Consider the following 18501-nt stretch of genomic DNA (forward strand, 5'->3'; position numbering starts at 1 on the left):
ATGGATCAGTGCCATTTTAATATAATTAAGTAATAAACAGATACTTTGACGTTTAGTACTTTGAGTATATTTTGATACTCAATCATAATTTTGATGGTGAAGTGTTTTGCATTGTGCTTTTAACATATTATTCTACCCTAAAAGACCAGCGTACTTGGGTACTTGAGTGTGTGTGTGTGTGTGTGTGTGTGTGTGTGTGTGTGTGTGTGTGTGTGTGTGTGTGTGTGTGTGTGTGTGTGTGTGTGCGTGTGTGCAAGCAGGTTAAAGGAGAACCGGTTCAGTTGTAACACCCTCCAATCAGAAACTAGTTTAAGTGATGCTTAGTCACCTCAGGCTCATTTACATGAGCTGCTTACATACCAAGAAGAAGCCAAACAAACTCACAGACAAATGTGCCAAATGTTATTTATTTCAGTATTTATGTTTTTACTCAAACAAACTTCTCTCAAATTCAACCCACAAATATGTTCAAAATGGATGAGAGGTAACACCCTACATTGTTATTGTTAATAACATGACCTTACACAATGTCATTATAAAAATAAGACACAAACAGTTGACAAAAATGATTCAAATCAAAACTTGGCCATGACGATGTACTAAAATCAGAGCATTCCTAGAAATGAGAATATGACATCTGTGGGCGATAATTGTCGAATTTGGTGGTTTACAACGACACTGGATTCATAAAATAACATGAACATTATGTATAATCCTGAAATTGGTATTTAAATGTCAGTATTGGGATACTGGGATATTGCGTTTATTAATACCAATATGCATACTCCACTGTATAAATCTTTTATCATATAGTTAAAGAGAGATGTTGAGCAGAACAGAGCAGTGAGCTGTTTCCTGGAAAGCACAACATAGTCACAAACGAGAGGACATGTGAGGAGGAAGTCATGTGAGGTGAGGCATGAGGTTGGCATGGACCAGCTATAAATAATATATATTTTATGTATGATATGATATTCTACTCTTCTTTGCAGATTGTAGTGTCTTGGTGGCCAGCATAGCACCCTCTGCTGTATGAAAAGAAAATAAAACCGTCATTTTTTAGGATTGTAATTTAGTTGTGGTGTGACTGAGATGTCATGGGTGTTTTGGATACAGCCTGAAATTGTGAAGAACATTTCTAAACACGTGATTTAATTATGATCGTGTTGCCAAAAAATTAAATAGATTGTAATTTGCTTCAAAATTTGTCAACAATTTCTCCTTCTCTCTATGTGTTATCACACACATCCATCAGACCTCATCATTTTCTGGCTTGTTAACAACACCAGAGGTGTGGAACAGTGACACTTCATCTAAATCTCAAGAAAATGTTTTTCCTTGTTAGTCATTGTTTTCTCACTCTATTTTTGACCTTCGGTTGCTGGCTATTCTGGACTGATTTATTTTACTGTCAGTCTCCTGTCACTTCCCATTTGGGCTTGAAGGTCTCATCTCAGCAGTCTTTGCCCTTGCTCATTCCTCCGAATGCTAAGATTTACACAACTCTCTTCCAAAAGTTGCTGCCATTTTTGTGACCATTTCATGAAACCTTCTCAATTTAAAACATCTCCTCAATAAAGCCTGTTTAGTTCTGAGTCATGTGTTGGCTATTGCTTGATGATCCAAAAAAAACCTTTTAAGAGGAATTATATCACAATATACTTAGCCATATCTTTACCAAACACATGCCGAATATTTCCGAGCACCTACATATAAGAAAACATGTTAAAATGAAATAAATAAATAATGACAAAGCTGATAAGGGCCTCCCATTCTTGACGGTTGATATTTTAATGTACATATTAAAGAGGATTTTGTTCTTAGAGACAAGCAAAGGAAGCTGATTGTGTGCTGGCACACTTAAACACACTCATCGCCCCTAATCACCACTTATTTTGTTGTTGTACAGTTTTGATTTCATTACCTGCTCCCTGCAAATGAAGCAGGTCATGCTCTAGTCTAGACTGGCAGCAGTGACCTTAAGCCACCCGTCCTCTCCTCGGAGGTTGGTGAATGTGGGATAGTTACCGTGGTGCAGAAGTCGGTGAGTCTAGCTCACACGTGCACCACGCAGCAATGGCCGCTCCAATCCTCTTACAACCCCCACTTCGTCCTGCACTCAGGCCAGACTATAAGATCAGCTCTCCGTGCTCGGGTCTTATCCCGGAGAAACAGGAGATCCTCAGCACAGAGTCACGCCAACAGGTATCAAACACCACGGCCAACACGCTTCACTCTGTATGCCAACAACAGTAGGCCTGCTTGCTTTAAGATGCATTCACTGACATGTCCGTTAAAGGGAAACATGTAAAGATAACTTCTGTATGAATTGCCTTAGTAGAAACACGATACTCTTAAAAGCTGGCCGTTGTAAGTGTACATCCATTAACCGAATACATTTTGATCTGTCTGATAAAATCAGAACTACTGTTGATAGTAAACTAAACTCCTTCTAATTCAAGTGCTCATCCAAAAATAATGTTTGTACGAAAGCTTTTTAATTAATTGGCATCTATTTTGATAATAGATAGCACATATGGTTCCAGCTTTTAAATTGTGAAAATGTGTTTTTTGAGATACAGAAACAATTGAATACATCAACATGGCTTATGGTCAATGATAATTATCTTCAAATCTTAAACTAAATGTTACGATGAAGTCATGGAAAGCGTGCAGGCTAGCATAATGTGGCTGTAGTAATGAATAAATAAATAATGATTACCTCTAAAATACGGTTTGATGTGCAAGTAATAATACCGTAAATGAAAAGATGTGTACCTTTATCTACGTTTACTTTCTGTTAATCAGGTTAGTAAAAGGATAAAGTATGGGAGTCCCTGGCTTCTACGTCACCACAACCTATCCCTGTTATTGCAGATTTTATACGGCTTTTTTTCTTCTCCGCCTTCTTTTCCTTGGCGTCCTGTGGAAGAGCGGATGGGAAATTCTGATGTCATCAACCTTGGCGCAGCGGGACAGAGGAGCATGCAGACCCTCAGGGTGCCACGATTGGTGCCCATGTGTTTGTGCCCCGTAGATGGTGAAATAGATGGTGTGGTGCTGCCCGCCTGTGCTGCACCTGCGTCCCAGCATGCTGATTGATCAGTTTGGTCATGTGGAATGTCACCATCTGCTCCCCAGTCCCACTCACCCCTTCTTGTGTGAATGCCAATCACTGGCAGGAAGATAGTTATTAGAGCCATGTCAAATCAGGCGCATGACGATGAGCAATATGCCAGTAACACTTGAAATTTGTGTTGCAGGCGTAGTATGCACAATCTTACAGAAAAGGACAACCATGACTGCGAAGTGGTATACGTTATATTTTTGTTTATGTGAGCCATATCTAAATTGTTTTTTTACTTTTACAAAATGCAATCACAGTTTTTGCCTTTAATATATTCTGCAAATAAAATTGAATTTGATAACTGAGGGCTACAGTGAGTGCATATGTTTTGTTTTGCATATAAAAGTCTTAATTTCCTTTCTTATTTCCATCCTTTCCTCCCATCTTCTTCAGTTGTTTTTTTGGCCTCTTAATGGCCAACAACTTATCATGGGGCCATCAGAAGTGACATTCTTCATTGTAGAGCGTCATAACCAATGACATTTCAACCATGGGAAAATAAAGATATGCAAATATCAACTCATTAACATTTGCATTACCTGTTTGAATAATCGCACTCCTGACAAGACTGCAATTAACTAAGATTGATGCAAAGTTCAGGGTTAGGGGACTGTATATATTTGCTCTTGGATCATTTACCCAAGATGTGTGTGTGTGTGTGTGTGTGTGTGTGTGTGTGTGTGTGTGTGTGTGTGTGTGTGTGTGTGTGTGTGTGTGTGTGTGTGTGTTTGTGTGTGTGTGTGTGTGTGTGTGTGTGTGTGTGTGTGTGTGTGTGTGTGTGTGTGTGTGTGTGTGTGTGTGTGTGTGTGTGTGTGTGTGTGTGTGTGTGTGTGTGTGTGTGCCAGATAGGAGAACTGATTTCTGTCAGAAGAAAAGGTCATTCAGTATCCACTGTTGTTCCAGGATTATGTGTCCTGATTTCTGTCATTTATTTCACCTGCAATAAGGACATTTCTTCTTTATAACCAATACCATTTGACAAAAATAATAATTATAGGAGAGATGCTATTCCTAGAAAATAAAGGAAAGTTCCAGCAATGATTGTTATGATGAAGAGACTGACCGCCTAACCCAGTTAACACTAGCGTGGTCGGGATTAGACTTTGAGGAAACTCAGGTTAAGAAAGATTTAAACCAGAAAACATATTTAGTTTTTTCTGCTCTCAGATCAGGTTTTTTTGCTCTTCCTTCCATCAGTTGACATAACACTCCTTATCATGAATGAAACTGCATAAAAAAGAAAAGAAAAAATGGAATCTATATAATCGGCTCTTTAAATTATTTCTTATCATCCATTAAAAAGATTCTTTGAAAAAATGTGGTTTACTATTTTTTAACTACACGAGCTGTGCATTAAACTCATATAAGGGCAGCACAGCATGCATTATGGTAATGACTCAAATGGATATAGATGTGGTGAGAAGATTCCACATCACACAGTCCCGTGTGGCTTCAGTGTCAACACTGCAGGGTTAGTATGACAGTGAGTTCAAGATAAGTGCTGAGCGGCTGGCTCAGGGAAAATTATTTGATTGGATTCTTGTGAGGTCTTTCTAGGACACTTGCCGGCACACTCCAGGTCTTAACTATATGTATGTACATACAGAGAGATTACTGCACAACATATAGCAGCTCAGCGCCTTGCACCGTTGACATCGTCTATCCTATTAGTATTTTAACATTAGCATCTCAGTTGACGTCCTAGAATCAGATTTAATTAAGTAGCCTACTAAATTAAGAACAAACATACAACTCTTTTTAAATCTATTTAAAAACTGATTTAAAATTAAACAAGAAAAATAAATGTTTACAAGAAATATAAACAAACCAAAAAAGGTAATACAATAGAAATATGAAAATAAGAAAAATTATAATCTCAGGATTTAAAAGTGGAAGAGCTACGTAGTTTTAAAAGAGTTAACATTGTGCAGAAATGTGCAAAAATAAACAGCAACAGTTAAAGGTACCCCGACAGTATGAGGGGTAGGCTACGGTAACTACGGTAGCCCCGACAGTGAGGATTGGCTCACAAGTCGACAGTGAGAGTTTTCTAAAGAAAGTACCCTAAAATATCTGAGCTGTTTGTTTGCACATGCAGTAGGCACTGTCAGTTTCAAGCAGTGGATTTACCTCACACAGGAAGTGTTTTCAGTACCAGGTCACCCAGACAGGCTGCTGTATAAATAACTTTTATCCCAGCCGCTGGAGAAGCTCACAAAGCCACACGTGATTACAAACTGAAGATCGGGATCTATTTGTACAAGTAGGTCAGACAGGAGTGTGGAGGCTTCTGTTTACTGGAAACATCTACCTGGCTTACACGTGATTATCTGCATGTATGCCGTCATTCTGAATTTGCCTGCATATGATTGTACACCGACGTAGGATGTCAAAATGTATAAACGACACTGTTAGTGGACCCTCACCCCCCTGTTTTAATTTCTCTGGTGTGGTCAAGGTGTTGGTGGGTGGGGAATCCCCTGATTATTACATGAATTATTTTCATGATGCAGTTTTGCGCAACAGCCTCTTTAATTAAAAACAGACACATAAAACGTAACAAAACAACCTGACTTTGTGTGTTCTAATACTTTTCTTTGACTACATACAAAAAACAGCTTAGAATATTCTAGTCCAGGCTTGTAGTACAGTAATAGCATCAACCCTGGGCCACCCCTCTCTGCCTCCTGGAATGGTCCGTCCCTTATTTGCATAAGTTGTCTGCGGGTAGCTGCATGACCAGCAGGGGTAGGTTAGGGGAAGGAGTGCATGTGGACTACACACACATGAGTAAAGACACGGACAGAGGAGCTTCTAGTGGATTGTATGAGAGTGTTGCACAGAATCTGACGGAGTTATGTACTGTGCTCATCCTGTCTCTGGCACAGGCAACAACTCCCTGATGTATTGCTACAACATGAAACCGGTGAGTACATTTTTTATATATTTATATTTTTGTTTTCTAGGTGATCTTTTTCATGTATTTGTCAGTGTGTTTGGTGATGATGCTGATGCACTTTTGTATTGTGTTCTCAGATGTTCTGCTTGTTTGTGGACTTGCACTATGAAAAACATTTTATTTGTTGATAGTGTTTGAAGAGTGTGTTATCTCCCTGACAACTTCATTTTGCATCAATATGAAATGTATTCATGTGGAAGGAAGCTATATAAAAGTTGACTTTCTGATCCTCTTTTAGTGAAGCTTTGGCTCGGATGCTTCCTACTCTGTTCAGAACATTTGATGGGATGTTAGGTTGTTTCATGTGGCTGGTGTGTGTGTGTGTGTGTGTGTGTGTGTGTGTGTGTGTGTGTGTGTGTGTGTGTGTGTGTGTGTGTGTGTGTGTGTGTGTGTGTGTGTGTGTGTGTGTGTGTGTGTGTGTGTGTGTGTGTGTGTGTGTGTGTGTGTGTGTGTGTGTGTGTGTGTGTGTGTGTGTGTGTGTGTGTGTGTGTGTGTGTGTGTGTGTGATGGAGAACCCGAGGTGGAGAGGTTTTTATGTGTTGTGTCATTGTCACTTCCCTGAAGAATTGTGTAAAAGCTACAGTATAAAGCTTATTCTTGTTCAAACTTAATTAGTTGACACTTTTTGAAAGAACTTTGTGAAACATAAGGTAAAAATAAAATCTCTGTGATGCTTACTGGTCATTTGTTTGTCTGCCTGTATGTTTGTTTGTTTCCCCATTAACAAATTCAAACCAAATTCGCATAGAAAGGCCTTTTTCTATGACAATCAACGAATAAAATAATGATTACCTACACAATCACACAACTTATAACAACTGCACAGCATCTGAATTAATTTTAGCATCCACTAACACCTCATTCTCTTGTGGTTTTAACAATCTCGTGTTAAAATGCACCGTTGAGACCTCATGCTTCCTGTTCACTGAGCGCCGTGTAGTCAAGCCTAGCAGCAGAAAACATCTTGACATGAAGCAGATTGCTGCTTTTTCTATTTGATTTAACCCCGCTATGTTGGAGCAGTCCCTCCACCGCTGCTGCCATTATCAAAGGCAGCTTTGATCTCTGTGAGACTAACCATATCCAGACATCGTGGATCACAGAGGCAGAAAATTGGTTGCATGTGGCTGGAGTTGGCCATGGTGGGGCACAGCATAGGCCCTGAATAGCAAGTTGATATTTCACTCATCCAGCAGAGTAAAGCTGTGTGCCTTCTGCCTTCACAATGGGAAATAGTGTGGCTTTTTGTTGTTTGTGTAACATATCTTTTAGATTAAAATTACTTTAGAAATGTTATGAATACAATCTAAATGATAACATTTACTTGTGTTTAAAATGATATGAGGTCAAGGTTTTACGTTATTTAAATTCTCTCTTAGTTGTATTTTTTTGGTTGAAGAAAGGTCCCTTATCATTTGTGATGCAGTGATTGATGGTTCCTAAATCAATGCTATGCTAAAAGAGGATGCCATGGTGACGGCCCCTCTCCAGTGGGGGCCACAGAGGGCGTACTGGGGCGGGGGGTGTGACCATTATTAACGGGTCGCCTGCTATGCTGATGGTAAGGAGGACAATTGGCTTTATCCTGCGCCATATGCTGCCCATGGCGGCTCAGACGGGCCCTGTGTCGGCAGGGGCTCCTCTGTTTGGCCAAGCCCACAATCACCATGGGACTCATGCCAGCCAGGGTCACGGCTGTGTGTGTGTGTGTGTGTGTGTGTGTGTGTGTGTGTGTGTGTGTGTGTGTGTGTGTGTGTGTGTGTGTGTGTGTGTGTGTGTGTGTGTGTATGGTCTAGCATTACTATACTTGTGGGGACCTAAATCTGTTTACATAGTCACGTGTGGGGACTGGCTTCCCTTATGGGGACAAATTGGAGGTCCCCATGAGGGGAATCATTCATTTTAGGGTGAAGACTTGGTTAGGTTTAGGATTAGGGTTAGGGTAAGGGTTAGGGTTAGGGTTAGGCATGTGTTGGTTATGGTTAAGGTTAGGATAAGTCTCCAGGAAATGCATGTAAGTCAATGTAATGTCCCCTGAAGTGATGTATACATGGTGGGTGTGTGTGTGTGTGTGTGTGTGTGTGTGTGTGTGTGTGTGTGTGTGTGTGTGTGTGTGTGTGTGTGTGTGTGTGTGTGTGTGTGTGTGTGTGTGTGTGTGTGTGTGTGTGTGTTTAAGACCATGTGTCTTTGTGTGTGTGAGCCTGTGAGTGTGCTTGCACAAGCATACTCAAGAGAGTCTTTAATAGCCTGCTTTACAGAACTTGTCGCCCGGGTAACTGACACCCCATTGATGCTGTGCAGGGAGGTTTATTTTCATTTCCTGGGGCACATCAAAGCGACCAGGGGAGGTGCAGGTGCAGCCCAGACCTCTTGGTTGGTTTGAGTGAGTGAGCATGTGTTGGTGTGTTTCAGGCGCATATGTGCAGTTTGTAGCCTTTAGAACTGAAAGAAAAACATTAACCAGAGGTATCTTCAGTTAAATTCTGAAATCTGTTTGCCATTTGCAATGTTTTGTTTCCTACATAAGGGGATCATTAGGGTTCTGTGTTTGTTTCTTTCAGAGGACATAGTATGTGCAGGCCTGTAATTATTTGAGAGGGAATTGTATCCCGGTCTTCTGCAGCCAGTCGAACCTGATCATGATTAGGACAGGGATTTCTCATGGTGAATGGTTCCTAAATCCGGATGAGGAGGTGCATGGATCTGCAGCTTATGGATTATCGCAATAGCTCTAAGTGTGCATCATCCTCTCTGCTTTGCTTTATAATACTGTTGCTTCAGCTCGTACTCACAGTATTAGGCCGTTTGTGACAGCAAGATTGGTTTCAGTGTTAAAGACAAATAGAATATCATTGTTTGTGTAAAATCATGTTGCACGTCAGAGTCGGCAATGCCTTAAACACGCTTTTCTTCCTAGGTTTATGGGCAGTCTCCCAATAATGACGACGACATCAACCAGAACTCATCTTTTCATCCATCCTCCAAGGCCCACAACAATGTGTTCGCAAGCACCTTCTTTGGTGAGCGCAAACAATCCTGAATAATCATGATTATTCCAGCAGCAATCACTGCGATTAGGAAATTCAGCTGAGGTTCAGCATTCACTAAAACCATTTCTTCTTGTAGTATAGTTAGAACCAATATATTATATGATAACAATATTGACCTTATAATTGTGCTATATAAAAATTCAGAGAATCAACAAAGTAATTAAAGTTAATTCTTAGAACAAATGAATGTTTGTACATAATGTTACTCCTATACATCCAACAGCTCTCTGCTAACCCGTCCCTTTCCAAGCATGTCAGAGAAATATGGTTCACTTTAAGGAACATAAAAACACACATAGCTTAAGTGGTTTCTGGGCTTTAGTAGATACTGAAGAGAAGATAAGAAATACATTCTTGTGCTAGAGATTAAAATAAAAACATAGAGTAATACATATAAAATGTTCTGTATAATAAGTAATACTAACAGCAGTGACATATAGAATAAAAATAAAGGTAAGACACATTTAGTAAAACAGGAAAACTTTTGATATTGAAAATAGTCATATGGAATATATATTTAGGTAAGGAAACCACAAAAAATCGTACTGAACCTTAACATTCCTATATTATGTTTCATGAACCATTAAAAACAAATGGGTGTTTCCCATGATTCTCAGAGCTCAGACATAGTTTGTTATAAAATAACATTATCCAGCCATTGCCAGACTGACAGGGCTTTATTGTTTCCATGGAGGCCGCTGTACAGCTTAATGCCTCGACTGGCTGTTTGAGATGCCGCTCCAGTGCAGGCTATAACATATTGTTATTCATTTTAGAGGGGACAAGCAATTCGCCCGACATCTGGAATGCTGTAAATGGGCTGAACCAGCAGGGCTATGAAGGTGCTCTGGGAGCAGCCCACCAGACCCAGGCGGGGGGGTACAGCAGCCTGCGGCCGGTGCAGCACAGTCACCTGGTGAGACTCACATCCTGCACCTATAGGCTGTCTGACAGCACAGCATCCCGTGCTAATTATGATGTGTGTTTACTGTTCAGGACTACTCTCCACACTCAGTGGTGGCTGCCGACATGAACAGGGGTCTCCCTCCAATGTCCACCTTTCACCGCAACAACACAGCATCACACACTCCGACAATCAACAACTCAGACAATTCAACAGGTGAGGAAATGGAGGAATTAATCTGCACCTTATGTCAGCTCTGGTTTGTCTGCTAATTGTTTTAATATGTAATATTATTATTCTTTTCAGTCTCAGGAAGCAAGGGACATGTGTCAGGAGAATCACAGACAGGCGATACCTTGGGCAAAGCTCTGGCCTCTGTAAGTATGCACCACCTCAATCCTATTAGAGCGGCTCATCTATGCCGTGTTATGTTCAAACAGTCAGACCAGCGCATAAAACCAAGCCCTGAGAGCCACAGCGGCATAATGCAAAAGGAAAATAGGGGTTTGTCCCTGCCTGGAGCAGTCTAGTGCGTATTAACGAAAGGCCACTCTTGTGCTGCTGGACTTTTTATTGGCTGCCAACTAGTAAAATGACCAGAATTGATGAGTTTAGTTCAGGTTACGAGCCTGCTCCAAAGGCTGAGGCAGCGGCTGTAAAACCCTACGCAGAAATGACAAGGTGTGCTTTTAAAATGATCCATGCCTTACTCACACTCCTCCCCCCACCCTTCTCTCGCCCCATGTCTGCTGCCAGATTTATTCCCCCGATCACACCAGCAGCAACTTCCCCTCCAGCTCGTCCACACCAGTCAGGTCTCCGTCCCCGAATGCAACTGAACCTGCAGGTAAACTGGAGGAACACAAGCTGCTGTAGCGGCTCCTCACAGTGAAATATTATTTATATTCTGCGTTTTCCTGTCTTTTCATGGCCTTATTGGGTTATTTTCTTCCTCCCAGGTACCAACATGTGGCCCCGGAGTTCAGCCCAAGCACCAGTCTCACCACACTACGAGTCTTCCCTTATATCATTGGTAAAGACCTGATTTATATCACATGAAGTTTAAATGATTGTGTGATATAGATGTTAATTAAAGGAAAAAGGAGAATATATTTAATATGCAGTTCCTAAGATATTTTTCATGTTAAGTATATTCAAACAAATATTCAACAATAAACAGATATTAAAAATGTGAAAAATATCAAATGTTTGTGCAAACACCTGAAAGGGCCATTATGAAATATAACCAAAAAATTATGGTGATACTAATACAATTTATTTATTTTAATAATAATGACAATTGATTGCTTAACACAAGGACTGGAAATTGGGCAAAACAGCTAGCCATGTCCGAAGTTGTGGTTTTACAGGATTTTTTTGCCAGACCTGGCAACCTCAAGGTCACGACAAGACAGCAGGAGGTCAGCGGGCCAAGAAATAGAGCCAATAGAGTCAAGCTATATAACTGCTTGCCTTGGCTTTATATCTAACACACAGATATGAGAGTGGTGTCTATTTGTCAGCTATCTCTCCTGCAGGATGTTTATTACAGTAGATCCTAACAATATTAAACAATTTATTTAAGGTATATATTATTACATCCTCCATAGAGGTTATATTTTTTGTTTTGTTATTTTTTTCTGTCTGTATATAAGCAGGATTTTCATTAAAGTGGTGGACAGGTGTAGCATGGGCCAATGACAAATGCAATATGTTTAGAAGCAGACCTAAATCATGAGGCAGATACAGATATTATCTTTTACTTTTTTTAACATTGCGGGAGAGCATTAGGCCTTAGCAGAGGTCTTAGCCTTACAAGTACCGTTCTACTTCCAATTAAACTTTTATGTTACTTGACATGACTGTTCTTGACACAATTAAACTGAAAAACTGCATGTTTTTTGAAAATATTGATTTAAGAGCTCTTATTTGTTACAGAAAAATGTCAGATTGAATTTAACTTCGATTAAATTCAATACTGTTTCCTGATTGGCAAATGTCACATAAATAACTTCTCCTCTCTTGGTGTGCGTAGTCTCAGGTGGAGGACCGGCTGGACAGACTGGACGATGTGATCCACGTCCTGAGGAACCACGCTGTGGGCCCTACGGCCGGCCTGCCTGCAGACATCCACGGCCTGCTGAACCAGAACCTGCAGGGCCTCCTGGGATCTGCCGGCCCCCTGCCGCTCACCTGCCACTCTCCAGTCATGGTAAACATCCATTTCCTTTAAATATGTAGGGAGGGACATGGCAGTGTGTATGGAAATTCCATGTTTTGTGTATGTGTTGGAATGTTCCACCCGCTATGTCTGCATGTTTTCCCCATGTACGGGTTGTTGTCCTTGAAAAAGGAAACTGAGCACAATGGAGTGTGGTATATGCATAGCTCTTGTATGGCGAGGGTACAGTATGTGCAGAATTTAATTCCACTGTGGGTGGTGGGGGACGCCTTCATCGTGCAGCATGTTTCCCTTTCAGCAGACCAGGGGATTTTGTCCCAGCTGGAGTGGAGTATATGCAGGGGAAAGGGCTTTTTAGTCTAATCCTTTGGGGGGAGGGGCATTACATTCTCTCACTTTTATTTTTTCAAATTATGTATCTGTTTTAGTGTTATATGCAGGGAGTATATAGCAGGATTAAGATTGTCTGAGATTAATTTAATTCTGTAGAGCAAGAGATCTACCCGGTGTTACGTCGGAGGCAGATGTTTGTTTTGTTACTTATTTGTCATTGGTTGGATGTAAAAGTTGTATACTGTATGTGACTGAGGCTATGGACACATGAATAAAGCTCTTATCTCTCCACTTTCTTTATGATCCTTAAAGGTTGAAGCTGTCAATATGAACAACAACCACCCAGCCTTCCAGAGCCGCACACAAAATGGCCACCCGTACCCAGTCAGACAGAGGGCCACAATACATGACATGCAAAGTGCAGGTAGAGGCTGATGCACTCGTGTATTTCACATCTGAACTTTTTAACCCATGAGCTAGGACTGAGTAGATTTCACAGTTTTAATATACCATTTCTTTTATTTTGTGTGATGTGCCACAGGAAGTAATCTGGAGCTGAAGATGGAGAGCAGGGAACGAGAAGAGATGAACCACACTAACCACAGTCACAGCTCCGACAGCCAGAGATCAGATGAGGAGAGCAAAAACAAAACACAAGGAGATAACAGGTAACAATTATCTGCTTAGTATGAACAAAAAACAGCATTCAACCATTCAGAAAAACTAGTTTTGTGTTTAAAACCAGCTGCTTAGTATGGCTTACTGGTTTAAAAATAACTGCATAATTTAAAATCTGCACTGAAAAAAAACAATGGGTTTGAAAAACAATGGGTTTTGTGACATTAAAGCATTACAGCAGATTTAAAGAAAGTCCCTCCCTCAGAGGCAAGTATTAGAGTGTTCTTACCGTTTGGTTTCACTAATTGAAAACACTGCGGGACCCCCTGCTGTGGAGGGCAGCTGCGTCCAGGCCAGCCTATTTAACTCTGCCTCATATTTCTTTTTCATGTTGCATTAAGTTAAGGGAGAAGAAAAGAGGAGCTGCCAGGACTTTCAGTGAATGTAAAGACACTGAAAGTTGTATTAAGGTGGTAGGGTTATGAAAGAAGTACACAAGCGATGCCAAAATAAATCTTTTTATAGAGTCCTTCCTCGTTCTTCAGTAGCCAATCGCCATTAGGGGTTAAATACAACATAAGCTTAGTTATTTTGCTCCATATAGTTTGTATTATTATTATTTGTAACTAAGGATGCAAGTACTACATGTATTTTCCTTTGTTATCAGACCATTATATGATAAGTGACATCATGAAATCCAAATGTATTGAAAATATAAAACAGAAAGACAGCAAATACTTAAATCCCCACAAAGTTTGGAATTTTTTTCTCAATACATTTATTAAACGTTTAGTTCTGCAATTAAATTCACTAACTTGGTTTGGTTTGACATGAGCCAGAGATTTAAAAGTAGACTGTACTTCCTGAAAATGTCACAGATTAATTTGAGGGTATGTCCTGGTGTCTCTAGTTTCAGCAGTCACTTCAGGACAACCCTCTTTATGACATCAGCTCTGGAGCCTGAGTGCGTCCTTTCTTTTTATTTAGATCTATAATCTAGTTCGGGAAATTGAAGTTGACGTATGTGGGCAATCCTCCAGCAAAAAAATGTTATTGGACGTTTTGTTTTGTTTTCTTATTCACACTCAATGAGACTATGATTGTAACAAAAACAGTTATTAAATTGTGATTAAATTGCAGCTCTTGATCAGGGGTTATTGATTGGAAAGGGATTCTCAATATAGTATGGAATGGCTTTCACAGAACAAATGAGGATGAATCAAATAACCTCAGGAGACCCAATAACATGTCAGCCCAGTGACCAGCAGAGGGCAGACACACCCACAGTATAACTCAACTGATGTGTGAATATCAGTATCAAAACATAAAAGGCCTTTTAAAGATTTAGACAATAACTTGATACAGAATTCTTACCAGCATTTCTGTCTCTCTCATTGATGTTGCAGTATCGATGAGGATGAGAATCTGACTCCGGAGCAGAAGGCCGAACGTGAGCGCGACAGGAGGATGTCCAACAACTCCCGTGAGCGCCTGCGTGTGCGAGACATCAACGAGGCCTTCAAGGAGCTGGGTCACATGGTTCAGCTGCACCTGAAGAGCGAGAAGCCGCAGACCAAGCTGCTGGTGCTGCACCAGGCCGTGTCTGTGATCCTCAGCCTGGAACAACAAGTCAGAGGTCAGCGCATCCTTAAAGGAGGAATGGTTTAAGTAAAATAAATAACGGAGAGTGACACCTAACTTACAACAAGAGGTTTGGAGTCAGCGTAGGAGATGAATCAGTTGATTACAGACTCTAAAGATGTAAACAGTTTATCCGGGGTAAATATCTTATATCTACTAACACACATTTTTATGTTTTCAATTTGAACATGCATTATTTTATTGTTTTTGTATCCACTTGGAGGTAAAAAAGTAGTTTTTTTACACAATTAGCAGACATAGCGCAATATTATCATTTATTTGGAGTCATGTTTCTGTCAACCTGATGATAATGAGCCTAATATTTACTGTATTTTTAGCTCCTTTTTGGTGCCCTCCAACTCCTAAGGGAAATATCTCGAGCAGCTAAATGCTCCTTTAGTGTATATCACCAGCTAGTCTCACCTCTTTGGTTCTAGGCAGGAAGGGTCAAACAGCTGCCAGCTGCTGCAGTTGAAAACTACACTGATGAAAGCTGATAAGACCAAAACATTGAGGTTGCAAACCGTCAAATCAAAACAACAGCTGAAAGATGCTAAAACGCTCATCATTAGCTGAGAAGAATAGCAGTCTGGTGAAAATTGCCTGTGGATTTTTGACTACAAATAACATAATGTACAGTAAACAAAGTCAAATTGATTGTTAATATACAAATATTGATAAGAACAGCTTTAAAGGCACTATTACAGCAGTACACTTAACTATAAAAAGTCATATTGACAGAAAAGCGACAGCCAAAGCAGAATACAGTTGTTTTTTTCAAAATAAACTGAACTCGCATTTCACATTGGATGGCAATGAATAACATCCTTGTTCTACCACATGTTTTAGCTTCTTTACTTAGTCAAACACTTACCCATTGTTGTTGAATCTCACAGAGAGGAACCTGAACCCGAAGGCAGCGTGTCTGCGGAGGAGAGAGGAAGAGAAAGCGTCTGCAGCCATGGCGGATCAACAGTCCATGCATCTCGCTTTCCATCCCAGTCTGACAGACCAATCAAACCCCATGGGCCACCTCTGAGCATCCGAGAATAACTGAATCAAATACAGCATAACGTAAGTAACATTAACTTAAACAGCAGTTACACATATGTGATAAAGACATTGTATATTTTTTAGCAGACAGTAACTGTATTTTTCTTTTTTGTAAAAAATGTTGTAATGCTACCAACCCTGTTTACAAACTTGACATTAATAATATTTCCATAGAAAGTCAAATTTTTCTATCATCTGTGTGTTTGATGTCCAGATGCTGATCGAAGAGCAACCAGGAAGCCCTCTCCGTTTGAACAATCATCTCCTTGCTTCCCAACCGGACTTCTAACTTTGTGCCTACACTTAACTTGTAACAGACAAATGCATTGTAAACTGCCGATGTTTTGTACATATTTTATATATTTATTGGTTATCTGTCTGTTTTGAATATATCTGAAAGGATGAAACCCAGTAGTGACGAGTGTCATCTGCAGTTTTGATTTTTGGAGGAGCCAGATATGTTTCTGATTGATCTTTTCAGTGTATCACTATTAACCACGTACACTCGTGATTTTCACCGAGCTCAGAGAACTGACATTCCCATATTTGTGTTCAGACATCGGATTTCAATTGTCCTGTGGTGTGTGTGAGAGTGTGTGAGCTGTTGTTTAGTGTGTGCATGTGTGCGAAGGAGTTTGACCATTCTATGAATGAACAGATCTCCCAAAATGTTCTTTGACAGGTCGGCATCATCTGTTATTTGTACATATTTCACACATTTATGTAATAGCACTGTTAACAGGATCACACTTAACGAGACAGAGGTGGAAAATGGACTTTGTCTTCTCAGAGTAAATCTCGCTCTTCAGACTTAGTCAAAGCTCTTTGCATGTTTGAGTTTTTACTAGAATATTCATTTTTTATAAGTTATGTAACTTATCTTTCATACAAATATTGTGCATTTCATAATGTCTCCATTTACTTTTACATATGAAAACCTTTTTGTGCTGTTTTAATAGATGTAGCCATATTCCATGCTCTGAGCAATACAGTGTAAAATAATAATTGATGTCTTGTTTGCATATCAAACTGCTAAACAAATAATAATTAAACATAATCTGGAATTATTTCCATCATGACATGTACAGTTTAAGTAGCCAACAGGCATGTGTCAAATGATAATGTAGCAATAAATGTGTCTTTTCAAATAGTTTTCAGTGTGTTCTTTCATATATTTTACTAAAACTTATCACATGCACATACACCTACTGTATTTAAAGTAGGCTACTAAAACTTGTATTACTATTAAGTGAACATTCAAATACAAGAAGATATCATTCATTTGAGGCCAAATGAGTGTCCATTACATTTGTGAAAGACGTCTTTATTGGCGTAGCATTATTTGCAATGCATATTAGGTTGTGCACAGTGAGGCATTGTGACAAGTTTTACAAAGGAAAACAGTGGCTCATTAATTATATAGGTTTTGCATGGTGTAATATCTGCAGGCAATCTGAGCACCTGTTGTTTATTCCAGATGCCGGGTGGAGAAACGGTGACAGCGACAACTAATAAATTACACCTGTCGCCTTTTATGGTGCAATTGGTTGAGCAATATTTCCCATAAACAACATGTGTACACACTAAAAATAAGTGTCCTGAATGCCGGTTTGCTAGCGTTTCTGTAAAGTTACAGATATATAATAGCCTATATATAAATAAACGTTTTCCATGGTCTCCTGTCATCCCAGGATGTGTGTTTAATAAAGTCCCCAGGCATTAAACACCTCTTTATGGTTCTGGGAGGGTTACACCAAGAAGTTTGAGTAGGGGGGTGGTAAATAAATGTTAAATGTATATTTGGCATCTTTGTTTTAGTTTTCAATGTATTATTCATAAATACGTCGATTAATTGATGTGAAGTATTTTGATTTCATGTTTATTTATGTTTGACTTGTGTTTCAATATTTTATGAAAAACCGACTCACTATCACACCCCTGTTTTTGGTAGTGCCTAATGCTGGCATGTGTGCTAGTGATGGCGAGATGAAGCATTATGAAGCTTTGAAGCTTTCCAGCCAATTGGTTCTCAAAAGGGTTCGTCTCATGAGGCTTCATCTGAACCCCCCTGTTGGTCAAAGTGTGTTAAACAGGCAGACATCTCAACAGTGTGATCTTTCTGTGAGTTCCCAATGAGTAAACCTTAGAATAACTCTAAACAATGAACATGAGATCATATTTTCAATATAATACATTTTTATGAATATTATATACCTGCCAGTTACTCTCACAACGAATCAGTATTTGCAGTAATCAAATTAGTTATCTAACATAGCCTATGCCATTTCAAGAAAAGTCCTGCATCCAAATGTTACAGAACTTGCATATTGTCTTCAAAATGCAATGACTAAAAAAGAGTAATGTATTTAATTATTAGGTGGTTGTGGTCATTGTTATATTGGTATTTTCCGCTTTCCAGAGGTCAAGACGCTTCAAAGGGTCACTGGAAATCTTGTGAGATGGTTAATGTAGTAGGAAAGTAAACAAAAAAAACGTTATCAAAGTAATGACATAATAGTTCATGTTGTAGGCTCTTCTTCATAAAAAACAGTTTGTCAAAACTAGCAAAACAGTTTGCTTGAACTTTCTTCAATGAAATGTTACAAAATTACCAAACTCGAGGTCCCCTTATTA

The 18501-nt window shown here is 39.6% G+C and overlaps 1 protein-coding gene across 3 annotated transcripts; it reads left to right on the forward strand.

Moving 5' to 3' along the window:
- The first annotated feature begins 5371 nt into the window (after positions 1-5371).
- Positions 5372-17015, forward strand: LOC117447585 (transcription factor 12-like). Of its 3 annotated transcripts, none has more exons than XM_034084341.2 (14): positions 5372-5449; positions 6016-6053; positions 9004-9106; positions 9913-10052; positions 10133-10256; positions 10347-10417; positions 10797-10887; positions 11000-11073; positions 12076-12252; positions 12868-12979; positions 13097-13223; positions 14580-14809; positions 15711-15888; positions 16082-17015. In XM_034084341.2, the coding sequence occupies exons 2-13, from the start codon at positions 6030-6032 to the stop codon at positions 15851-15853; spliced, it is 1416 nt and encodes a 471-aa protein (XP_033940232.1). In that variant the 5' UTR covers positions 5372-5449; positions 6016-6029; the 3' UTR covers positions 15854-15888; positions 16082-17015. The 3 variants fall into 3 exon arrangements, with proteins under 3 accessions (XP_033940232.1, XP_033940230.1, XP_033940229.1); XM_034084339.1 differs by having other exon boundaries at positions 5394-5463; XM_034084338.2 differs by lacking the exon at positions 5372-5449 and having other exon boundaries at positions 5833-6053.
- The last annotated feature ends 1486 nt before the right edge of the window (positions 17016-18501 follow it).

The sequence above is a fragment of the Pseudochaenichthys georgianus genome, chromosome 6 (genome assembly GCF_902827115.2).
Source record: "Pseudochaenichthys georgianus chromosome 6, fPseGeo1.2, whole genome shotgun sequence".
NCBI lineage: Eukaryota > Metazoa > Chordata > Actinopteri > Perciformes > Channichthyidae > Pseudochaenichthys > Pseudochaenichthys georgianus.